Source organism: Arvicola amphibius, chromosome 11 (genome assembly GCF_903992535.2).
Source record: "Arvicola amphibius chromosome 11, mArvAmp1.2, whole genome shotgun sequence".
Classification (NCBI taxonomy): Eukaryota; Metazoa; Chordata; class Mammalia; order Rodentia; family Cricetidae; genus Arvicola; species Arvicola amphibius.
The window spans coordinates 101,632,239-101,659,149 of NC_052057.2; the positions used below are offsets into that span (position 1 = coordinate 101,632,239).

Here is a 26,911-nt window from a genome sequence, read left to right on the forward strand (position 1 = left end):
GATTCTCTCTGCTTAGGATCTGCATCTCTATCAGGGCTTCAGTAAACTTTTGGGCTTCCCTGGCCCTGTTTATATTAGTTAGACCGGAGTCTCTGATTACTTACCCATAGAAAGGGATCCCATTTTAATCCAGAGAGAAGATATATATGGCTAACCTTGCCTGAGCGTTGCACATGTATTAGTGTACTAATTGCCTTTCTTATTGCTAGAGCCCCATATCTGACAAGAGCAAATCAATTCAAGAAGAGATTATTTTGTTTTATGTTGAGGTGGTACAGACAATTGCCAAGAAGCCATGATGACATGCATAGAAGGCAGGGGCTCTTATGCCTGCAGTCAGGAGGCAGAGAGACAGGAAGATTAATGCTCTTCTGGCCTCTGTTTTTGCATTGGCACTCATTTTTGGTCTGCAGACCATGGGATGGTGCTCCCCACATTCAGGGTAGGTCCTCCTTCCTCAGTGGTTCCTGTCTGGAATCACACATCCTAAATCATTCCAGGTCCAGTCAGTTTGAAAATAATCGATCATTGCATCTTGATTTGTGTGTGTCTTCCCTCTCCACTTCCTTCTACCCCCATAGTTGGATGTCTGAGGCACCCAAGATAACTTTTTTTCTAAATGCCTGTGGACATTCTAATGACACTGTAAGGGCCAATTCTTTACCAAAGGTGGCTGAACATACAGTTTTCCTTATTCTGTAAAGACAGCCTACCCTTAGCCAATCTTTCTACCTCACTGCAGAATTCCTTCTTCAGATTCTCGTGAGGATCCTCACAGCTGACCTCAGTGTGCTTATGATAACCTGTCAGTTCTTTCCATTGCTTTGGGCATTTTAACAATGAAACAAATGGCTTGCTATATAAAATATCATTCTTGTTCATTTCTGTTAATTTCCCCTGAAAAGTAATTAATCAAGTCGTTAGGATTTCTGCTGATAAAGTTCTATGAACTCTTGTCGTGCTGTATAATTACTCCCCAGTAGCCATGCTGTCAGATGGTTAAAGAACCACGGAAGCTACACTAACAGATGTTTGCAGAAGAAATGTTATCTCTAAAACAAATACCAAATAACAAATAATGCTCCCTATTTTGTTTCATTGAATAAAAATAAATACAAATGATAACAGCAACAGCTATAATCTACTTAGTTTAACTAGGTAAAACCTTTTTGACTGGCCTATGCAGCTGGCATAGAGAAGATTTGTGTGCTCCTGCTCAGGTGTATACATGTATGTAGGTGAACTTCTGTGTGTGTGTGTGTGTGTGTGTGTGTGTGTGTGTACATCTGTGTGTGTGTACATGTGGATGCAAGCTGACCTTGAAGGTTACTGCTCAGGATGACAGTAGTCTTGTGTTTAGATACAGGTCTCTCACTAGCTTGCATCACTGAACCCACTGGCCAAAAATCCACATGTCTCCACCTCTGCAGCCCTGGGATTAGAAGCAGATGCCAGACCTCCCCTCCAAGCTTTTTATGTGAGCTCTGTGAACAAAGCTCAGGTTCTCATTTTTGACTATACTTACTTTCCTATCTCCACCGACGTAGAGAATATTCTTGAATCAGATGAAGAAGACAGATACACCACAGAAGTAGACAGAGCACATGGAATTATCAAGGCACAGTAAGGAGAGCTGGAGCAAAGGAAACAATTACCTTAGGGTCATGAATCCCAGAAAGCTCTTCATAGATCTTCTCACCCACCATGACAGCAGCCAAGTTCGCCGTGTATGTGGAAAGGCAAAACATACAGAAAATGGCCCAAAGATTCATCAGAAATCTTCCAGTCCAGCATTTGGGGGGTTTAATGGCTGCTGTTCTGCCAAACAGAAGGGCATAGCAGACATTCAAGGCAGAAGAGAAGGAGAACACTTTGTTTCTATTCCGCCCCTTAGGGGTCATACCGAAGGGGCTCTTCCATTCATACAGTGTGAGAAAGATGGCAGTGATATGCAGAGCTACGAAAATCCCCAGCCACATGGTCCAGTGGAGTGGCCACATGAAGGCTCCAATTGGAGCCGCCGTGTCTCGAGTCCTCACTAAGATGCCCAAACTGGTTGAGAAGAAAGGGCTGGTGAAATCTATCACCTGGCTTCGTGCAGTATTGATGCTGAAGGAAGTGACTGCCATGTTGGCTGTTCCACTCAGGAGATCGCCAACCAGCCCAGTCCAATGACCATTTTTCCAAGCTCCGTACTTTCCATCCCCTACAATGTAGAGGTCGAAGTCAAAGTTCATGTCCTCTGCTAGTTGTTCCAGCAGATCAATGCAATACCCATAGCAGCACTTCTTGAATTCGATGGGCACGGTGTCATTACTGCTATGGAGGCTGCTAAACAGGCCGTCCAATATGGAAGAATCATTAGTCATAGGGTCTAGACAGAGTTGTCCGGCAGGGCATAAACCTTCATCATCTACTTCTCTTGTGAAGACGAATGGGTGTTCAATCAAGGTCACCACTCTCAAGTGTAGCTTATTTTGGTGCTGGTAGTGGGTTTTATGCCTCTGGGCCTGCTCTGGCCATATCCCAGAGTCCATGACAATCCTTCCCCCTTGCCAGCTGCCCAGGCGAGTCCACATTGGCTTTTCCATAGGGTCATGCTGCAAAGTCCAGATGAAAAAATTGTTTTCAGAGCTGATGATGGTAGATCCTTTTACTTTGATGGAACCACTGAGACCTCTGAAAGTAGTGTTGGCTAAAAACCTGGTAAAGAGGATCAAAGGTGAAAAGAAAGCAAGTCAATGCCACAGTCGAGAACAAGTGTTTATCCTTGCTTCTCTGTCTTAATAAAAATAAGTCCTATTAAGGTATTTCTTGTATTTTTTAGACTATACTATAATTACATCACTTTCCCCTTATCTCCCTCTAAACCTTATTGTATACTCTCTTTAAAATTCATAACCTCTTTTTTCATTAATTGTTGTCTGTATAATAACTTGCTCAGTCTGTATACTGTTACTTGTATGTATGCTTTCAGGTCTGACCATTTGGTATTAGAAAACCAACTGGTGTACTCTTCTCTGGAGAGACCTACTTTTAAGGCAAAGGCTTTGTCTATGTATACTTTCTTAAGAATGATATAGACTTTCTGGAAGTGCTCTATTTCATTGAACTAATAAGATCTCACCTTCAGATTCTATTTTTGGGAAGGTACTTAACAACTGATTTTTACTCCAAATATTTCAACTGATTGTTAAAAGTAGCATTCATTATATATTTTCAGAGGTTTCCAATTTATGGAGGTTCTGGACATCTTTGCCATTCAGTTCTACTGCTTATATTTTTTGATGGTGATGAAATCTGTTCGATGAAATTTCTGGTATAGAAATAAGTTTTAATAATTACGTATATTCTTTCATAATTGCTTAAAATTACATTCATAACTTTAGGGAATAGCCATCTTTTGTATAATGCTTTTCCTCGTAGAGTAGAAAATTAGCATATCTCTCCTTATGAGGCCAATCAGAGATGCATGCTGGATACTATCCACAGAACAAAGAAAAGAATGATAAATAAACTTGCTGTTCCCAGAACAGCCTTTGGCTACCCTCCCTCATCATTAGATGAAAACAGATGGCCCTGACTCCAGAGCAAGAATCTCCTAGAAGTCAAAGCAAGGAAAATGAGTAAATGTTCCATGATTTCCAGCCCTGTGAACTTGAGCACTTTCCATTTTGACATTGACAAGACAGGAAAATGCTTGGTCACAGCATCTGTTTGTCTTGAGCAGGAAGAAGAGATAAGAGCTAACACATATACTTGTTTCAGAATAAAAGCTCAGGCTTTGGTATCAGATGGACCTGAAATCAAATCTCCATCCAGTTATCCAACAATAGTGACCCTGAGCATGTTACTTGACTCAAAGATTTAATTTCATCCTTAGGGGGGAAAAAAAAAACAGGGAAACTAATCTGTTGCATTACAAGGTTTTCAAACAGTACATGTAATATACAACATACCTTCCAATGTAGAGATATTATTGGCCGGAGGCCAAACCCTGCCTTAGCATAAACCCTTAGCAGTGACTTCAGCATAGTTGAAATGAGAAGGAATTAAATTGAAATGTGGGTGTACCATAGTAGGTGTTTTGAGGAGTCCAGCAACACAGGTCTAGCTGTCCAGAGAAACACATTCATGAACTGCCTGTCACATGTATTATTCCATAATTTACAGATGCAAAAGAAGTCTTGCTAAGAAGTCGTGCTGTTGCAGAGGGGACATAGAGAAATTGGAAAGTGTGAAATATGTCCTAATTTTCTTAGCGATAAGTGAGAATCACATTTGAAGATGCTGCTGTCACTGAAGGCAATGGCAGGATTTGTTGTGCTAGATTGCATGTAATGGCAATCACTCATGTTAATACGCCCCAGTGGGCTCTGTTACTTAAATAAATTCTATTTCGCAGCAAGTAATGAAGTCTCAGCTATCTTAGACTGTAAAACAGTTTTCTACTTCAGAGAAGCAGGGACCCAAATCATTAAAATCATATATAGGTTAATCAATTGACAATTCCCTTGGTACCGTAAAAGAAGAACAAGTATGTTGGTGCATCTAATGAGATATCTACCTTTAGATTTCTTAAAACGTGCACACACATGGCCTGGTGGCCGAACTCAGGGCACTAAAAGGCTGACGGTAAATAGGCAAGCTCATTTTGCCAATTTCGTGATCGCAGAAACATCAAATGAAAGTTGTAAAAGAGCTCTTCATTATTTTGAGAGTATTTAGGGATTAATTATGGTAGTTTCAACTGGAAGGACCCAGGACAGATTTCCTCTGACTAAATAGATATTTGAATCCTTCCAGTCAAAGGTATTAGATTAGAAGTCTGTAGAAATCTTTCATAGATGGCATGGTATCTACATTCTGGTAAAGCTATTCTTCATTATTAGTGTGAACATTTAACATGGCCATGGCAGAAGGACAATGCCCAGTGGCTCTGTGGCAGGCATTTGTCAAAAAAAAAAAAAAAAAAAACTCACTCAGATCACTCAGGATTCTAATATCTCCAACCACTGCTCTCCAGAAAGACCACTATACATTTTACTGCGAAACTGTCATGGAGATGTTCTCTTAGAGAATTCGTACTCAGTCAGATCATTTGTGTCTATTTTATTTTTCATTTTATAGTGAGGATAAATGAAAACCATCTCATCAATAGCTCTCAGTTACAGTCATCCTCACCATGTATTCTTTGTGAAAGAATGACAAAGGGTAGCTGAGTCTGGATTTTCACCCTATTACCTGAAAGATTAAAAGGTTGAAATCTCATTTTTGCTTAAATTGAATTCCACAAAGCTCTTACGTACTTGCCCTGGACCCTTCCTGGATGAACAAGAAAGGAAAAGAAAGTGGGGAATCATTTTGTTGGCAAGATGAATGAATTCGAACACCTGGCACCGTGCTTGGCACTTGTGGCTACTGAGATGAAAGCCATCTCATTGGCTTAAAGAGCTCAAGGACTAGATGTAGGGGAAAGAAAATGAGTAAGTGAGTCAAGGCCATGTAATCTGTGAGGGGTTCCCTAACCTTTGGCTTTCTGACCTAGGGTACCAAGGAAGGAATCTTGGGAGGAGTAAGAGCAGGGTTGAGTCTGGAAGGAGAAATTTTGCTTTTCCAGGAAGAGAAGCTGAGAAGTGGCACAGTTATCGGGGTGAGAACAAAATCCAGAACAAGGGTGCAAGTCATGAGACACAAGTGGTAAGAAGAAAGCCCAGAGACAGAGGGTGGAAAACATATTATGTCAACTCTGAGGCCTCGGTGAAGGCCCACTGAGGGGATGTTGTTTGGCAGAGACATGATTCTTTTCCTTTGCCAGGTATCTGGGTGGTGTTTTGGAAGGATGAAGAAGATGACCAAAATTTCAATGTGAAGGAAGATGGTTTTTCCTTCTTTTCCTCCAATCTTATCATCCCCTCCCTGTTTTTTCATAAGTAGCAGATGCAAAGAGGTGAGAGATCCTTCATCTTCATAAAGAAGATTTTAAGAGGACAAGTGCACAGGGTTCCATTTAGTTTATAAACTATAGTTAGAATACACAGAACTCAGTTCAACAAGGGGTCATATAGAGAAAACTTGTAGGATGCAGCTGACTAGAAGTGCATCACAATCGTGGGGAACATTATGGCTATAAACACTGGGCAAACACAATCTTAAGGTTGTTCCATAGAATTGAGAGCTTGCATCCAAAGCAGTAACAGCATCACGAGTTTCTGTGTTTATCCATCAACTGCTCCAACCTCGATCAGCACTCTCTTCACATCTTCCAGATTCAGAAATGTTACAAATAAAAGAGGCAGGAAACATAAGAGGGAGTAGTAAACACAACAATCTGATTGGCATGTGGAGCAGAAAACATTAACATTTAATGTAGGGAAAACAGGTGGCATGTAGAGTACAGAGGTTCACACACCTGCTCTGTAAGATTGAATTTTATTTTAATAATAAAACAAGAGCCTCGGAGGCGTCTGAGCAGCTTAATGCCATAGCCAGAGGACTTTGGTAGTTATATTGACTTGGAAACAAGTAAAATGTGTACAAGAAAGAATTGATGATGACCCCAAGACCATGTGGAAGAATATTATAATGTATTTGATTTTGTTTGGTAAACAGATTCATGGCACTTGACTCTCACTGTAGAAGCAAGAACCTAGTTTAGCTCCGTGATTTGCGCATTTTTTTTTTTTTTTTTTTTTTTTAGAAAAGAAGTTCAAGTCAGGTGGTGGTGGCGCACACCTTTAATCCCAGCATTTGGGAGGCAGAGGCAGGCAGATTTCAGTGAGTTCGAGGCCAGCCAGGTCTACAAGAACTAGATCCAGGACTGGCTCCAAAAACAACAGAGGAACACTGTCTTGAAGACCAAAAAGGAAAGAAAAAGAAAAGAAAAAGGAATAAGTGTTGATTTGTAAGGCAACATAAACAAAATGTGCACTTTGAAAGTTACACTAAACTATCCTTGAGACAGCTCACATTATATACCAGGTCAGTGTTTAATATATCTATGATCTATTTTAAAAGCTATATTTGCCTACAAAATCTTAATATGTTAACAAAAGATGTTCTTATTCATTAAACAAATGAAGAAATATGCTTTAATAGATGATACATCAATCATTCAAACATTTACTTAGTCACTAATAGTCACTATAGGTAAGGCACTGTTCTAGTTCTAGATGCTTGGTGCATAGGAGAGATAGTAGTTATGTACTTAGACGTTACAGAAAGAGAAAGAATTAAGCATTTCAGGAAAGTAATAAGATGTGGGATATTTTAGAGTACTTGTTGCAAAAGAGGGAAAGTAAAGTTGGCAACAACTTCTTTCTGAGAAGGTGACAGCTTATTAAAAATCAAGTCCCGCATCACTGATGTGGTGTGTGTTTGGTATCTTTGAGGGCAGGTAGTTGAAGATGAAATCAGAGAAAATGTATAGAACAGCGAGTTTGCAAAAAACTAGTTGTTTTGGGTCATTACAAGGACTTTATTTTGTCTTTATGCGAGATTCACATAGCTTAGTGTAGTTTGAACATAAAAGTGCGATGACTTGCCTTCTGTCCCAACAGGATTGCCATGTTGCTGAATGATAATTAACTAAAATGCCCAGAGCAGAAACAATACCATTTAGGAGCCCATTCTACAGACAAAAGATGGTGTGGGCTGAGGGGTAACTGTAGTACGTGTGGTCTTAGATCTCGATATGTTCTTATGCTGGAATGGACAGATTTTCTGATAATGTAGACATTATTTCTGAGAAAAAGGAGACTCAAGGAGGATGCCGCTAAATAAAGTGTTGCCTTTGACAACTCGAAAGTTGGTGTCTTCGTTAAGTTTTCTATTGCTGCGGTAAAACATTATGACCATAAGCAACTTGTGGATGAAATGGTTTATCCCATATCATGGTCCATTATCTAAGGGAGTCAGGACAGGAACTTAAGGTAAGAATCAGGAGGCAGGAACTGGAGCAGAGGCCAAGAATGATTAATGATTAATGGTTTGGGTCTTCATGACTTGCCCACATTGTTTTCTTATATTGCTCAGAACCACCAGCCCAGGGGTTTCACTACCTGCTGTAAGCTGGGCCCTCCTACATCCTACATCAATCACCAATCAAAAAAATACCCCACAAACTTGCCCATAGGCCAATCTGGTGGCAGGCGTTTTTTCAATGAAGGCTCCTTTTGCCAAATGACTCTCACTGTGTCAAGTTGACAAAAAACAAGCCAGCACAGCTGACCCCTTGTCAACTGGACACACAAATGGATCAGTACTCAAACAGAACCTTTCCTTTCTCATTTGTCCCCAAGATATCATGTTAATGTTAATATAACAATTTAAAAAATCTAATGTTTTCTTTATTTAAAATTTATTTTTCATTTTACATACTAAGCCCAGTTCCCCCTCCCTCCCCTTCTCCCTTCCCCCCCATCAAGGCTGAACAAGATATCTCACTATAAGGAATGGGCTCCAAAAAGCCGGTTCATGCACCTGTAAGTCCTGGCCCCACTTCTAGGAACTCTCCCAACACCCCACAACAGATCAAGTCACATAACTGTCACCCATATTCAGAGGGTCTAGTTCAATCCCATACAGGTTCCCCAGCTGTCAGGCCAGAGTTTGTGAGCTCCCACTAGCTCAGGTCTGCCATTTCTGTGGTTTTGCCCATCATGATCTTGTCCCCCCCCCTTGCTCATGTGATTCCTCCTCCCTCTTTTCAACTGAACTCCAAGAGCTTTCTTAGCCCAGCACTTGGCTGTGGGTCACTGTATCTGCTTCCATCAGTTACTGGATGTCTAAGATGACAATTAGGGTAGTCACTAATCTGATTATAGAGGAAGGCCCATTCAGGCACCCTCTCCACTACTGCTTAAATTCTTACCTGAGATCATCATTGTGGATGGCTGGGTATTTCCCTAGCAACAGATTTCTCCTGAACCCCATAATTTCTCCCTCTATCAAGATGTCTCTTTCATTGCTCTCCCTCTCTGTCCCTCCCCCAATTTGGCCATCTCAATCAGTCATGCTCCCGTGCCCCATACCCTCCCTTCTACCCTAGCTCCCAGATTTCCCAGGAGATCTTAACTATTTCCCCTTCTTGGGACCCACCATATATGTTCATCTTAGGACCCTCCTTTTTACATAGCTTCTCTGGGGCTGTGGACTGTAGTCTGGTTATCCTTTGCTTTATGTCTAATATACACTTATAATTGAGTACATACCATGTTTATCTTTCTGGGTCTGTGTTACCTCACTAAGGATGTTTTTTTTTATAGCTCCATCCATTTGCCTGCAAATCTCTATATACAAATGATAAATGGCCTGAGAAAGAAACCAGAGAAACATCACCTTTACAATAGCCACAAATAACACAAAATATTTTTGAATAACTCTAACCAAACAAAGAAAAACCTGCATGACAGGAACTTTAAATCTTTGAGGAAAAAAATAAAAAAGATATCAGAAAATGAAAAGATCTCCCACGTTCTTGAAAAGGTAGGATCAACATAGTAAAAATGTCAATCTTACCAAAAGCAATCTACCGATTAAATGCAATGCCTATCAAAATCCCAACACAATTGTTCACAAACCTCAAAAGAGCAATACTCAACTTCATATGGAAAAACAAAAAAACCCAGGATAACCAAAAGAACTCTGTACAATAAAGGAACTTCCGGAGCTATCACCATCCCTGACTTCAAGCTCTACTAGAGTAATAAAAACAGCTTGGTATTAGCATAAAAACAGACATGTACATTAATGGAATTGAATTAAAGACCCTGATATTAATCTACACACCTATGAACATATGATTTTCGACAAAGAATCCAAAATTGTACAATGGAAAAAGAATCTTCAACCAATGGTGCTGGCACAAAGGCTGGCATGTAGAAGAACTTAAATAGATCCATATCTATTGCCATGCACAAAACTCAAGTTCAAATGAATCAAAGACCTCAATATAAATTCAGTTATGCTGAATGTGATAGAAGACAAAGTGGGAAGTAGCCTTGAACTCACAGGCACAGGAGAATACTTCCTAAATATAACTTTGGTAGCACAGACACTAAGAGCAATAAGAAATAAATGGGACCTCCTGAAACCGAGACGCTTCAATGAGGAAAAGAACATGGTCAGTAAGACAAAATGGCAGCCTACTGAATGGGAAAAGATCTTCACCAACCCCATTTCTGAGAGAGGGCTGATCTCTAATATATATATATAAAGAACTGAAGAAACTAAACATCAAAACACCCCATAATCCAATTAAAAAATGGGGTACAGATCTAAACAGAGAATTCTCAGCAAAAGAAACTCAAATGACCAAAAGACATTTAAGGAATTGTTGAACATCCTTAGCTATCAGGGGAATACAAATCAAAATGACTCTGAGATATCATCTTATACCTGTCAAAAGGGCCAAGATCAAAAACACTAATGGCTGCTTATGTTGGAGAGGATGTGGAGTAAGGGGAACACTCCCTTTTTGCTGGTGGGAGGGCAAACTTGTACAGCCACTTTGGAAATCAGTATGGTGGTATCTTAGAAAATTGGGAATCAATCTACCTCAAGACCCAGCAATTCTACCCTTGAGCATATATCCGAAGGAGGCACACTTACACTACAAGAACATTTGCTCAACTATGTTCATAGCACCATTATTTGTAATAGCCAGGACCTGGAAACAATCTAGATTCCCCTCAACTGAAGAATAGATAAAGAAAATGTGGTACGTTAACACTGTGGAGTATTACACTGAAGTAAAAATTCTAACTTTTAAAAGTTCCACAGTCTTTAAAAATTCTGATAACTTGAAAGTTCTATCTCTTTAAAATACTGAATGTCTCTTTCAAAGTTTAAATTTTCCCTAAAACTCCAGTCTTTCTAAAATCCTAAAGTCTCTGTAAAATGCCAAATTCTCTTAACTGCGGGCTCCTGTAAAATAAAACATTTTGGAAGCTTTTTACTCAACCATGGCACAATTACATTCAAACAAAATAAAAACCACAGCCCACCAATGCCAACCTCAGTTTTTGATATCTGGGACCCGCTTGTAATCAACTGGGCCCCAAATTGCCTTCAAAGCGCACACAGCTTGTTTTCTCGGCTCAGCTGGGCTCCACTCCATAGCTGCTACTTGGTGGACATTCCATAATATTGGCATCTCCAAAATGCTTTGGTGTTTACTGAAACTGGCTTACACCTTCAGCTCTTCCTGAACTCTCTCAGGGACTCTGACCCTGCCCCATGATGTCAAAACCCAATTTCTTTCTATGGTTCTTTTAATTTTGGTGCTTCTACTGCATCTGAAGCTGTGCATTGGTCCCTCCTGGCCTCTTTCAGTGCAAAGTCTCAGCTGCTTTACATGACCCATTGATGCCTTCAAAACCAGTATCACCTGTGAAACTCTTACACACTTAAGGCACATGTGGGGAAATGATACAATTTTTCCTTTGGCAAGAGGCTGAAGCCAGAGAGATTATAAGGGGGGGGGGCAGGGAGACAGGTAGACATTGGGTAGATGCCATCAGGAAGTTTGTGTGAGGTCTACTGACTGGCTAAATGCATTTAGGACAATTTAAAGATAAATTATAGAGGGTCGGAGAAATGACTCCATGGTTAAGAGCATTCCCTGCTCTTGCGGAGGACCTGAGTTCAGTTCCCAGAACACACATGGTAGCTCACAGCCATGACTGGTTCCAGGGCATATGACAGTTCTGCCTTCCACAGGCACCAAGCATGCACATGGTACACAGACATGCATGCAGGAAAAACATTCGTACACAAAGTAAAATAAATAAATCTAAAAATAATTTTAAAAATTAAAAAGATAAGTCAGAGATCCAATTAGATTCTTTTCTAATTCAGTGAGAGAAATTTTATTCTATTTTTGGGATGAGGTGGAAAGGTATTTTTAAGAGACAGAAAGTGAAGGACTTTCCTAAGAAAAGATGAAATTAATTTTTAGTGGATCAGTGTTCTACCCCTGAGTTTTTGCACTCAGGTTTGAAACTACCTGGGACTGCCTTTTTTCCAATTTCGATTTTTTCAGTTTTTGTTTTTTGAAAATTTCATCTCCACTGCAATAAGATTCTAACCTGGGGTGCAGGTGTAACCTGGGAAACTTGAAAGGGGTTTTTGGTGTGAGGTGCATTTAGACAGAGGGGGTTATTAGAATATAGGTAGAATAAAAATAGAGAGGGGGAATATTGAGAACAGAAAGGTTCAAGCAGGTAGCGGAGTGACGGGAATAGGAAACAAGGGTGCAAGGGAGGGGCTAACTAAAATGAACTATGTATGAAGAAGCTACATGGGAGTCTGATCTTGCAACCCAAGTAAGAAATAAAATAAGAATAGGTAGTAGAACACACATGGTATAAAATAATAGAGGGGGTAATACTAGGAGCTGAAGGTTTAAATGGGTTGGGGTACAGAGTGGGAGAAAGTTGGAATAGCAGGTGGATTAACAAATTAAAGATATATGGGGAGGCCTTAAGAAACCCCACTAGCTTGTGAGCTAATTAAACATATATATATCAACAGTAACAAAAAATAAAGTTTGGACAGTAACCTGCCTGAGTAAACAATGCTGCTCCCACACAACATGAGTTATTAAATGAAAATCCTAGTGCCAGGAATGGATTACCTCTCTATGAGTTAACAGCCAGGGAGGCCACAGAAGTATCCAAAACAATATAGGCTATTATCATTACTCTTGGCTGTCCAACAGAGCGAGATGGTAAGCCTTATTGCAGAGATACCACACACAAAGGTTTCAGGATATTGAGAAATCAATCTTGAAGTGGTCAGAAAACTCTCTTTGTTGGCTGGTTTTCGTAGAGCTCAAAGTGCTACTCAGAGTGCCAGCAGGGGAAAAGGATTAAGTCTTCCTAAGAGGACCCAACATGCTACAATACTACCTATCAGGTAAGATGTGCTGATTATGTAATAGGGACAGGACTGTTTATAGGGTGGGGGTAACCAACCACTCTCTGGATTGGATTTGAGGCTTGTTCCATAGGAAGAAATTCATGCCTGGTAGTACAAACATGGTCAAAAGCCATGGTTAGGGAAATAATGGTCCCTGAATCAGAAACCACTGGTATTGTTTTGCTAAACGGTCCTGATGTCAAGCTGTCCTATGAATATTTATGTTTATAATCATAGATTTGTGCTGCTTTCAACCCCAGTCAGAAAAAAATGTATGTAATTCTTTAATGACATTTCCAGCTTCTCAGTTAAGCTTTCCCCCTTTCTGGGTCAACTTTGGCAAATGATTTTATTCTGGGAATTCATAACTATTTATTGAGCTGTATGAAATATTACATGTGCTAAGGTTCTTGCTTAATTTCTTCTCAATTGATTTGCTTTTTATTTTGTTAATTCTATTTAATTTCTAGGCTTTTCTGTCTTTCCCTTTTTTATTTTATGTTAGTGTAGGCACATTTGTGATCATAATTTTTTCTATAGTAGACATTTAAGATATAAATATGGCATCAAATATAATGTGCTTATTTCCTTTTGTATTATAGAAAGGGGAGTTATTTTTTTGTGGGAGAAATGTTTAATTCATTTCTATAAATGTTCAATGGAAGAGAAAATATTTATTAATTTTGGCTTCACTTATAAAATAAAACTTGTTAACTATATTTTAAGAGATCTTCTATGTTCTTCACTTGTTTCTTATGAGATCTGATGAACAATATATGCAAATATCTGATTTTGTATGTGTGCTTAAATTATTTTCTCTATTATTTATATTTTAAAAACTTTAGCTGGCATATTAATTGATGCACTTTTATTTAGTGTAGTTTGTGATTTAAGTTAGAAGATATTATCCTGTTCTTTCCCTCTGCATGCTTTTTAATACAGTCAAATCGAATAGATCTGTATCAACAGAAATGAATTCATTGTTTTTATATCAAAATTATGCAAACAGCCACTGCAGCTTTGTAATTTATAGGGATTTTAGACAGTATATTGAAAATTTTTAACATCTGGAAGTGGATCACATAGCCATAATGTTTTGAACAAAATGAAGCAGAGCATCTTTTAATAATGGATTTCTATTCCTGAAAGACAGCTGTCAGCTGGGGCTAGTAAGGGTCTAAGGTTTTGGGCCATGGCAGGACCATGTCCCACCCCCACATGTGGGCATACATGCAGCTGTGCCACATATCTTCCTATTCGTCGTCCTATTCGTGCATTACTGGCATTTAAGTGTGTGGCACTGTTCAAGGTGTTCGCAGCACTCAAATTAATTGTGACAATGTATAGAAGTTTCTTGGCATGGTGCTTAGAACAAATATTTGATATGCAGTAGCAGGAACTACTTTTAAAATAGGTAACCTTAATTTATGAAAGAAGTACACTTTAGAATTGCATCAGGTCACCTATAATTTTTTTCTTTGTATCACTAGAACTGTCTATATTTTAAAGATTTGGAAGACCAGATGAATCATCTAGCTTAGGTGCATTTTTGGAGATATGATCTATTTTGTGCAATATCTGTGTGGTGGTAGGCAATTTGATCACATCTGTATGATTACACTTATGATTTCTTCAAATTTTCTACTACACAATTTTAGTACTTTGTATTTTTCTTTAAAGAGAACTACCTCTTGATATTTCTAATGGTGCCAAATTTACTTGCAGTCTGTTCTTTTAAAAGAAAAATCTACGTTAGTATGTTATGTTTACTTCCTAGTTGCCAATTAGGTTTTTGCAATTATGACTTTAAGAGCTTTGCATATTTTAATTATTTATTTTAAAGAAGCTTGGCTGGGCCTGATCATCCACGCCTACAGTCCCATCATCATTCAGGAGGCCCAGGAAGGAGGTTCACAAGTTCAAGGCCTGCTCTGACTACAGAGTAAGATAGGCCAGGCTAAGGAACTTGGTGAGAATACATCTCCAAACAACTACTCTTTGCAGGCTGGAGATACAGAGCTTTCCTCACCCATGGGAGGCTGAACTCAATCCTCAACACTGCAAACAAAGCCACAGAACAAATGAACAACGGTAAGAAAAAAGCAAAAAAGCCCTTGGATTTATTTGATTCCATCATTTTGTAGCTTTATCACACGACCTGGCTTATGGCTTCTAATTTTGACTAATCATAAAATTTCTTTTTTCACTCACATTTACTACATAATTTTAGAACTGTATCATTGAGATCCAGATGCCTAGCTGTACTTATTACTTTGGTCATATACAAACTACTCCAATAATTTGAGCTTTTGCTTTCAAAACGGCTAATAGCTGTATTACTGGAATGGTTTGAGCTTTTGCTTATTGTACTTTCACAAATGAAAATCTGCTTCCTAATTTAATAGGCTATTTTAAGCAGGTAAACATGCTAGGTACAAATTAGAGAAAGTCAGCATACATTTTCTATGGGATGGTAATTGCTGTGTTTATCTTAATTTTTAATGAGTTTCATTATTCATATTTTACCTAATGCAATTTATCTGAATAAGTCACATTATCTGTATAGATCACATTATAGGAAAAAGTCACATTATTCATTTTACCTTTTAACTTGCTCTAAAATTTTCTAAAATTAAATTTTAAAGTGTCACCCACCACAACAAGTACTATTTTCTTAAAAATTTTAAATTGAGGCTCTATTTACAAGCCAGCTTAACTTCTCTGAGTTCAATGATAAATATATATGCATATATATTTTATATGTATACTAATCAATATTATAAATTGTATTATATATTTAATATTGAGTCAATATAATTTGATATTAAAATAAATAAATAGCACTATAAATTAATGAATCAATAAATAAATCAATAAATAACATTGACAATAGCCTGAATTGTTTAGCGATTTCATGGGACCCCAAGGAATCAACAATGGTCAACAATTCAATTAGATGTAAGCCATTCCTAGCCTGGAACTTTCACTTGGTGGTGACAGAAATCCTGTTGGGCATTGTTTTCCCTCTCATTTAGTGACTCTATTCAGATCTATTTCATATATACCATATTTTTAAAAGCTTCTACTGTTGTAGGTCTCTGTATATCCCCTCACAAGGCCCTGAGTATTAGCTGCCCCTTTCTGTGTTCTTTTCTTTACCACCCTCTTCTCTTCCCCTTTCTGCTCAATCCTTCTGCTCCAGTCTGCCCCTCATCTCCACGATTATGTATTATATCTTGCCTTTCTTGGGAGATCCTCCCCTTTCCCAGAGTCCATTGCTCCCATGGACTATAAAAATATTATATATAAAATCCACCTCCACAGTTATATGGACTGTAGTTGCCTATTTTTTTTGGCTCATATTACTTTGTTTGGGCATTTTTAAAACTTTGCTAATCTTTTGCTTGTATTTTGTGGCCTCCGATTTTGTGTTTTTATGGTCTATTTTGGGTCGGTGTTTCTTGTGTTTTTTCAGTTTTATTCATTTATTTTTACATTTTTCTTTTTTTTAAAAAATGCGCTTGTTTATTTTTTTTTAAAGAGAAAGGAAAAGGCCTGAAGTTAGAAGGGTGGGGAGGTGGGGAGGATCTGGGAGGGAATTTGTGATGAGAACATACTTTAATGCATTTTCAAAGCAAAAACAAAAGATAATTATTTTGTCTGATTTGGCATATAGAGTTTTAAAAATAGGTGTATGAGAAATTTGTGGGTTTTTTTTTTTCTGGCCTTTAAAATAGTTGTGTCCACATCCAGTTGTTCCCAGTTTTCCCATGCTGCCTACCAGCTGTTCCGTCCTTGCCTGTCTTCTTCTCTACCCAGCTCTTCACAGGGCGTCTGCTTGCTTTCACCCTGCTCTTCCTTTGCTCACGAACTCTTCGAGTGTTCTCACTTGTTTTCTGTTTCTTCCGCATTGCTCTGTTTTCCTTGCACCCCCCTCTGCCACTATGATGGTCTGCTCATCATATCTATACATGGGGACATCTATCTTCTCTACGAAGCCGTAGCATTCATTTTCCCCTTGGGATAGTTCTTAGTTCATTAACAAAATCCGCATCCTCATTCTCTCATACCTTGACAAATGAGCTGGCTTTCCCCCTCATGATCATCTCATTAAATTAATATTTTTCCTCTGATAAATGGGAGATCTGTTCCTCCTCTATAAAGCGCTATTAATAACCTTGCCTGTGAGGATTAATTTTGACCTTTTGTCTTTGCTCAGTTACAGTGTATCCTCTTTCTGTCTTTCTTTCTCTTTCTTCCTTCCTTCCTTCCTTCCTTCCTTTCTTTCTTTCTTTCTTTCTTTCTTTCTTTCTTTCTCCCTCTCCTATCCTCCCCTTCCTCTCCTTCCTCCCCTCTCTCTCTCCCTCCTTCCCTCCCTCTCTCCCTTCCTTCCTTCCTTCTTTCCTTCCTTCCTTCCTTCCTTCCTTCCTTCCTTCCTTCCTTCCTTCCTTCCTTTTCCTTCTCTTCTGGAGACAAGGTTTCCTGTAGCCCAAGCTAGCCTTGAATTCCCCCTGTGGCTGAGGATGACCTTGAACTCCCAAATCCTTCTGCATCCGAGACCAAGGTTGGATTTACAGGCACACTCCACTATGCCTAGCACTGGTTAGAAATTTTTAACCCTATTGTTCCTGGTGTCATCCTTGCAAACTCTCTGTGTACTAGTACCATAACCATAACTAGAACTATTAACCATAGTTCTAGTTAAATTTCTTGGGCTCACTTGTCAGGTTTATTCTTCCATACTCAGCCTGAGTATTTGTTTCTTGCTCTGGTTTTATTCAGCCCAGACATACTAGTTCTTTAATCAAAACTGTTTTTCATATATATTATTTTTTTGCATGTAATTCAGCATGTGGGTTTTGGGTGCATCACAGTAAGAACATGGAGGCTGTCACCCCTAGTGGCAAGTACCTTTACCTACTGAGCCATTTCACTTGGTTTATTACTGCTTCTCCAGTCCCCTGAATACTAGTACTCTGTGAAATCCAGCTCTTTATGACCTTTATTCCCTTTACTTTTTAAAGTTCTCTTTTATTATTTTACCCTGCTCTTGCATACCTGGAGACTTTCTCCGTTCACATGTCTGTTTTTTTTTTAAAGATTTATTTATTTATTAAGTATAAAGTGGTCTGCCTGAATATGTCCCTGCAGGCTAGAAGAGGGCAATATCTCATTACAGATGGTTGTGAGCCACCATGTGGTTGCTGGGAATTGAACTCAGGACCTTTGGAAGTGTATTCAATGCTCTTAGCCTCTGAGCCATCTCTCCAGCCCCACATGTCTGTTTCTTACTCGGCTGGCATTTGTGGCCTGTTTTACAGACGTAGACCCCTGTATCTTCTTTCTTGTATGTTTATAAGAGGTTTAAACATTTTTATTCCGAGAGCTAACCTGAAAACACATTTTGCTTTTGTTGAACGCACCTATTGTCAACTCCATCAGAGCGTGCTGCTTTGATTTTAGTTCTCTGTCTATGAGACAAGTCTCTGAGTTAGACATCAACTCTATGTTATTTCTACGTTATTCATATTAACCTTTATGCAAAGGAACTCTTTGTATCCCTAGTCTGATGGAGGATTCTCATTGGTTAATAAAGAAACTGCCTTGGCTTTTTGATAGGGCAGGATTTAGATAGGTGGAGTAGACAGAACAGAATGCTGGGAAGAAGGGAAATTAGTCAGACGAGATGCCTCTCTTCTCCGAGAGAGACGCCATGGAGCCAGCCACCAGGTCAGACATGCTGAATCTTTCCGGTAATCCACCACCTCATAATGCTACACAGATTACTAAATATGGGTTAAAGCAAGATGTGAGAGTTAGCCAGTAAGAGGCTAGAGCTAATGGGCCAAGCAGTGTTTAAATGAATACAATTTGTGTGTTGTTATTTCACATGTAAAGCTAGCCAGGAGGGAGCCGGGCGGGATGAAAAGCAGGCCTGCCGCTCCTTCTACACTAGTCCTTCTTGTAGCTTAAAGTGTAAGTATTCTTAAAGTGTCAGTTGATTAACCTCATCTTTGACTTCTTAGACAGCGGGATCCCTGAAAGCATGTGTTTCGACACATTTTACGTGGAAAAAGCAGTAGTGTCATAGCATTGCCATTAGGAATGAATGAACCCCATCTTTGCTGGTCAGCGTCACCACACAGGTTACCAAGCTGAAGACACCCACAGTCATCTGTCACAGGGAGTCAGCTGTGAATCCTGGGAACCTTCAGTGTTTGTCCAGGGGAGCTTCTCCATAATATCTGTGTGGCAAATGCCGTTAAATATGCATCTTCTCAGAACAGATAAGTACCCTAAAGCATCCACTGCTTTGCCTAAAGAATGGGCTCACTCAGCCAGAAAGCTTCTGCATTTTCAGTTTATAGAGTGTTCAAAACATTAAGATTCTAATATGTTTCCTTCTGAATAATGGATAAGATACAAAAATAGAAATTAGTTCAATAGGGAAGCTCTCTGATGATAAGGAACTCAATAGGAGCTAGAAATTGCTAAGTTTTGATGCTCTAGGCACTGGGTGCTGATATAGTGTAATTATTAATATTGTTGTATTTTAAAACAACATACAGGTTCATTTTTTTTAATAAAAACACTTCTGTCATAAATGGACAATAAATATATACACACATGTATGAATCCTCTGAGTCTGTTTGGCCAATCCTTGCAATATTCAGCTATAAATAAAACTTCATAGTGGAAGGAGAACTGCTGACATTCTTGAATTTTCCCAAGGGAGAAGAAAATTACTAAAAGTATGAGTCATAATGCAATACATTTTGTTCAGTGCTTTATTGGTGTGTGGGAAGAGGAGGCTGCAGCTAGAAACCTGATGCATGGCTAACGTACCATCTTTTCCTTGCTTTGATGTGCTGTATGGGGCAAGCAAGCACCCTTCCTGATGTGTTTTGTTTTGTTTTTCTCCCATGTACCACACAGAAGAGATTTGTTTCACATACTGATCGTTTTCTTTATTCCCTGGGATTTGTTATGAACTTTGGCTCTTCATAATTGAGGTTTGTGACCACCCGTTGACTGTCCCTGGTTGTTTTGTGTATTGCCCTAACTTACACGCTGGTTCTTTAGATCTGTCATAAATACTAGTGCTGGTGCTGATTTCTCTTCCTGTATTGCTGAGGCATGGTTCGGGAAATGGAACACTACAGAATACTTTCCAGCCAGACATCCCTCTGAAACGTTACAGAGTGTGGAGACGGGAGCAGTCCTGAGAGAGTTCTAGAATTCAGAGTAGAGCTGTAACATTGTTCTCTACAGATTCAGAAGTTTTGATCTATCCCCAAATTTTATCATAGAAGCATATGAAGTGAAAATGTGAACAAAGAATGCAATTCCCTTTCAGCCAAACAACAACTTGGAAGCTGTCCTAATGTGGAGAGAGTCTCCACTTTAAAACCTGCTGGACCCTGAATCCTCCTGCGTTCATCAAAAGAAGGTCCCAAGGTAAGGTGCATTTTCCAGTGTTCCTTATCTGAGGGCCTCATGACTTAGAAAAACATTTTTTAGACTCAACTTATGTCATTCTTTAAGTGACCCAGATGGAGAAAAATGGCCATAGAGGTTCAGTCAACTGGTCCAGTGACCAGGGCTCCTAAAAGACACATATAAAGCTCTACAGCATGCATCTTCTTCTGTATCAACTCCCCAAGTGTTCCAGCAGAGAAAGTTAAGCTGAGAGGGTCACAGCCAGACAGCAAAGGTCACCCATAAGCAATGTGTTTTCCTGGGGGCACTAGAGAGTTGGTGCGGAGCAGTAGCATCTAGCCGGGGGCTTCCGTGTTTATTGCAGCTGTATTTCTCTTAAAGTTCATGTAGCAACTTGCATGCTAACCAGCCATCTGGGTGTAGGTACTTAGGAGATTATTCACTATAGGCAAATTTTGCCTCTTGATTTTAAATAGCCTATGACTGAAAAATCTAAACTACAAAGTCATAAAGTCCTAATTAAGGAAGATTTATATTAATCCTGAAAGTGCCCTAGAATGCGGGTAAGGTTAAGTGTTTTAACAATAAATTTAAAGGTTATACAGTTTACATACCTTTGATTAGCTTGAAATGCTACTGCATAATAGTGCTAATAGATAGAAATATCCAAATGAATATCATGAAACCCCAAGTGTCTTTTTAATTTTTTAGTGTTCAGGAATAAGCATGGATATGGGACCATCATCAATTTAAAGGGATTTATTTTTGTGTGTGTAGCATGTGCTTTAGCATTTCTCCCTAGAATTTACTAGTATCTCTTCATGCCTGGCATATAATAAATTCTTAATAATATGTGCAGAATCAATGATTAAAGAATTACTATTAGGGGGCTGGAGAGATGGCTCAGTGGTTAAGAGCACTGCCTGCTCCTGCAACGGTCCTGAGTTCAATTCCAAAGCAACCATATGGTGGCTCATCATCATCTGTAATGAGATCTGGTGCCCTCTTCTGGCCTGCAGGCAGACACGCAGACAGAATACTGAGAATACTGTATACATAATAAATAAATCTTAAAAAATAAAAATAAATCTGTCATCATTTTAAAAAAAAGAATTACTATTTAAAAAAAGCTGGTGAATCTCAACATTGGCTGGCCATGTAAACATAAAGAGAAACACAGGAAAGAAAACGGTCTTTAGCATGTTGAATCACAGCAACCTAAGGGAGAGCATAAGAATGGCAGCAGAAGCCAGAGGACACACGACAGTAGAGACAGTAGTAAGTGGCTCAAAAATACTGGTAACATTATTTTCTTCTTAGGTCTCTGATGGAGTTGAAAACAAGGTAGCTATAGTTTTCCTTGTTACCAAATTCAGAAAAAGAACTTACATAAGAGATGTAAAGTTTATAAGGCCAAGAAACACAAAGGCTTAAATCATTTAAGAAAATGTTTTGAGGTCTAAAAAGATACTTTTGGGTTGGTAATCCAGGTTTGGATGGAGAGTGAACCACGTACATAACTTTGGACCCTCCATTATAGGATAGACAGCGAAATATTTTCTATGAATTTGCCAAGTGGATATTGTAAATGTAATTCTTACGTGATAATTGTCCTACTGTATGTAGTCTTACTATGTTAAAACTAAAACTTTTATTTAGACAAAAAGAGGATATGTTGTAGAATATTTAACTATGCAAAGATGTATTGCATTTGTTTAGCTATGTAAAGATGTGTTGCATTTATGTTGTGGAATATTTGTTTAATTATGTAAAGATGTGTTGGATTTGTTTATATTGCAGAGCATTTGTTTAACTATGTAAAAATGTGTTGCTATTTTACCGTGCCTGCCTAAGGTATCTACCTGAATGGGCTAATAAAAAACTGAATAGCCAATAGCGAGGGAGAAAGTATAGATAGGACTTCCAGGTAGGGAGAGTAAGTAGGAGGAAAAATTTAGGCTCAAGAGAAGAAAGAAAAAGAGATGCCAGGAAGATGCCAGGGGCCAGCCAGCCAGACATTGGGGAAGCAAGAAAGTAGGACATTCAGAATAAAAGAAAGGTAAAAAGCCCCAAGGCAAAATGTAGATGACTTGAAACAGGTTAAATTAAGAGAGCTAATGGGGCAAGCTTAAACTAGCGAGGTGCATTCATATTAATAATAAGTTTCTGTGTCTTTATTTGGGAGCTGGTTGGCTGCCCAGAGAAAGTTCCATCTACACCAAACATGAAAACTTTTATTCATTTATTAAAACATACCACCAAATCTATGAGAATGTTAATGATTTTATTTCTTTGTGTATTTGAAAAAGCGCATAAACATCTAGGCATAGAGATTCAGTCCTGTGATCCCAGCTCATGGGATACCCAAGATAAGAAGATCGAAGGTTAAAGGGCAGACCCTTTTCTCTCATGGGGAAAAAAAAAGCACGTATCCAAGAATTTTATAGTTTCCCTTTATGTATTACGCTGTCAGTTCTAAAATGAGACACTCAAGTATTCATTATATCTACTTCCGCCTAGTTGAAGAAATAGTCATTGATTGGTTAGAAACACAGAGACGTGCATTCATGGAGGCATTGTCAAAATAATGTACCATCTACGGCTGCCCCAAACAATTAACACTTAGTAAAACAACTTTCTAATACATTGTTAAAGATAACATAAAGACCTTGGTCCTCCTGCGCTTTTGTCTACACTGAGTCGTGATGGACATTTGCTCTGGCTATGGGCAACTGAGAAGAATGAAATCCCTTTACCTGTAATTATGTCTGTGTAGTCTGCCACAAGAAATTATTTTCCTACTCTAAAAGCCTGTGCTGAAAATGCCATGTTTGGGGCGATTTCATTAACATTTTAAAATGTTAACAATTCTGTCAGCCCAAACCGAAAATGGCTGTGTGAGAAATGAAAGCTTGCATAACTCGGGCAGCATCTAGTCACAGCTCATTATGCCCCTGGCTTTTATTACGCAGCGAGGGAGTGGGGTCAGCCTCGCAGAATTTAGGGACAATTAAGAAAAATTACTGTATGCAGATGTGACTTATGGGCTGAGAATAACTAACTTTCTAAGAGGCCGCGTTAAACAAAATAAATAAGGATGATGGAAAATCTGCAGCTGTTTTCTGGCTTAAGGCAACCTTTAAGTTATTCATTATAAAGACACCTTCCGGGGATTTGCCCACTGTCCCTGACCCCGTCCTGACACTTTGAATTTTTTTTCTTTGACGGTATTCCTCTGGGAGTTTAAAAAAAAAGTCCTAGGCATATTTTCTGAAGTACTTTGAGCTTATTTCTCATACCTCCCCAACGGGGATGAAAATATTGTCGCTGACCCCTACGCATTGTGAACTGCCCCCGGGCGCCAAATCTCACACTCTTATAACTTTCCGACTTTGTGGAATAAAATATGTGGAGACAGTCATGAGGATAGAACCTTTCACCACAGAGACAAAAGTGAAAGAAATAATAGGAAAGAGCACACGCAGATAGGCAAATGGCAAGTTTGCATTTAGTTTAGAAAGTCTTTGCTCACCAGCTCTCCATTTTCCTCACAGTGAATGAGAGTGGGGACGACACAAATAGATAGAAAGTTTCCTTTCTCTTTAAATAGATTTCAGTAACTATCTATTAAGCATGCTAGATGCTAGGTTTTGGACTAGGCTGAAAAATAGTGTTTCCACCTAATGGAATTTGTATTCTCCTCAGAGAGCAGACAAGTCAGGATAGAGCAGGCTAAGTACTGCTGTGGAATTCAGTATAAAAAGTGCCATAGGATCCTTGTGGAGGAAGATTTTAAATTATATTGTGTGTGTGTGTGTGTGTGATATTGTGCAAGTATGGAGGTCAAAAGACAATATCCAGGAGCCAGTTCTCTCCTTCTACTATGTAACTCAAATCGTAGTTTTGGTGGATACTGATTTCCCCATTGAGCAACCTTGCCAACCTAAGAAATGGGATTTTACTGTAAATTAAACCTTGGAAAGCCAGAAGGATAATTTGACGTTGATAAATGCCTGGGGTATATACAACCCAAATCAACAAATATTCTTACTTGTTTTTCCTAAATGTTTTTAGAACCCAAACAGATATTTTTCTTGGGGTGTTCACTTTACATGAGACAAGCAGATGCTAGATGACATGATATGATTTTCAGCTGCGGTTTCTCCTGTCTACCGCTGTGACTGTCCTCCTAAGTAAACACTGTTTGGGATTTTAAATTGGAGCTCTGTTCATGGTGTTGAGAAAGGAGAAGCTTTCTTTTCCTAAATAGAACCTTGAACCTCAGTTATGTTCTAGGGTTGTATAACTCAGTATTGTGTACAAACGGGTTAACTCTGTGCAGATGCTGCAAAGTAAAATATCGAATAAGCTTGATCTTATGTAGATCAAAACACTACATGGAATAGGGAAAGTTAGGATGGCATAATATCCAATTTTATCATTAATAGATTTTTAAAATTTAATTTGAATTACTTTACTTTTTTTTTTCCTTTTGAAACAAGGTCCTGCTGTGTTTCCTTGATGGCCTGGAACTCGCTGTGCAACCCAGGCTGGTTTTGAACTCACAAAGGCCCTCCTGCCTCTGCCTCCCAAATGCTGCAGTTAGGGGTGTGTGCCCCATACCCACTTCACATCTTTGTCAACAACACTAGGCGGTGCTTTATCTTCGCTTCTGTCACACTTGGCTGTTGGCAGATTGCTTGTGTAGCGTAAGAGCTCAGCACAATCATGTGTGAAATTATGATGGCATTCTGGCCTTTTATTAAATATTAGTGTTTTCTATAAAATTTCCTTATATTTTGTATATTCAAAATATACAAAATGCCACTTCTTTAAGAGTATTGCCTTAAACTCAGCCTACTGGGACGATTCACCTCTGAAACTGCATCATTCTTTGACCTAGTCTCTCTGACCACAGATCATCCTTTTCCAGATAAAAATCAAGTAGCCTGAAATCATCATTAAGGACATTCATTCCCCTTTCTTCAGTAATTATAAGGCTATTTCTATATGAGAGATCATCTTTTATTTTAGATGGAGTTTTTCATTCCATCTTCTGAATCAAGTGAGCTACTCAACAGTAAAGGTACCAAATTATAATATATATACATGCAATTATGTGTAAAATAATAAACATCCTTATGGAATTCTTACTTTTATATACCCTATCTATCTATCTATCTATCTATCTATCTATCTATCTATCTATCTATCTATCTATCTGTTCTCTGCATATCACCTATTTATCTATCATCCACACATCTTATATCTTCTATTTTCTATCTGTCATCTATCACAAACATTCCACAAGTAACCAGATCCTATGCTTATATATTTAGATTTTTCTATTCATTTTCAATAAGCAGACGTAAAACCTAAGTGACTAGGAAAAGAGATCAGGTGATACAGGAATAAAGAGGCAGAGTTAAGATTCTGGTTCTGGCGTCTCTGCTTTTAACCAGAGTCTAAACTGCCTTAAACAATTTTAGGAGAGAAAAGTCTAGTTTCATGTAACTAATTTTTTCTTTGTATATATTTAGAGAGATTTTTTCAAGTCTATGGATGTGGGAAAGAATAAACTAAGAAAGAAATACTCCTTGCTTTTATCTACTATGAGTTAAGCATGGGTTAATTATTTTCATACAAGTTCATGGCCTATTTAGTATACTATATTAAGCCATCCCATATTATCCCAATTTACTAGTTAGAACATTGAGGCTCACAGTTTTTAAATAATCTGTCATGAACTCAACAGTGAAAGAAGAAATAGCCAGAGTGGAGTCCTGTCTCTACAATATACGGCAAAGACTATGAATCAAATTACAGACAACAGATCACGAGATACCATTCTTCTATTGTCCCTAACCAAGAACTATTGGCCTATAAAGCTACCCAGAATCAAGATTTCTGCACAGTGGATAGATAGGAATGTTTTACTTGCTATCCCAGTTCCTTGGGTGAGAATGTAATCCAGTTTTTGCATCCTACCTTGATAAATATTGTCCAGAAGTCAGATTTGTGGTTTTCACATCCATGCAGTTCATCGTGCTGGGAAGGAGAGCAAGTTCTGGCTGGATCATGGTGGCTGTGGCTACAGCTCTTGCAACCAACTCCATGGCATCCTGAACGTAGAACTCAAAGACGGACTGTGTTGTTTTTCCATGAGCAATGAGCCCTAAAGGCAGGCCTTCTGTCCTTAGTTCCTCCACATTCTGGGAGTCTCCTAGAACCCAGTGGAGCCCAGGAGGCGATAGACCAAACTGGGTGGAAATTTCAAAAATTTGCCGGACACTCTCCATGTCGCAACCGAACATTACCATCGTGGATGTGCTGTTCTTAATGCTCTCCAGTTGGACCTGCAGGAAACCTAGGAGGTCCTTGGTGGAAGACAGGTTAGCAGTGATGTTGATGATAGATCCGAGGTGGAACTTGGAGTTATTCTCGGTAAGGAGGAGGAACTCGGTGATATTCCAGTCTTCCTGGCATAGCAACAAGCTAAAATTGTACCAATTGTTCATGGCCAGGATTGAGACAGTGACATCAGCATCAG

General features: G+C 38.8%; 1 protein-coding gene across 2 annotated transcripts in view; it reads right to left on the reverse strand.

Annotated features, from left to right (window-relative positions):
* The window catches only part of Grin3a (glutamate ionotropic receptor NMDA type subunit 3A), a 169,074-nt gene that overhangs the window by 92,833 nt on the left and 49,330 nt on the right, over nucleotides 1-26,911 (reverse strand). For both annotated transcript variants that reach the window (XM_038348001.1, XM_038348000.1), the window contains exons 2-3: nucleotides 26,350-26,911; nucleotides 1,656-2,703 (exon numbers count right to left, since the gene is read on the reverse strand). The exon at nucleotides 26,350-26,911 is cut by the window's right edge and continues 43 nt beyond it. In XM_038348001.1, the coding sequence (XP_038203929.1) occupies nucleotides 1,656-2,703; nucleotides 26,350-26,911 (1,610 nt within the window). The remainder of the gene's footprint in view (nucleotides 1-1,655; nucleotides 2,704-26,349) is intronic.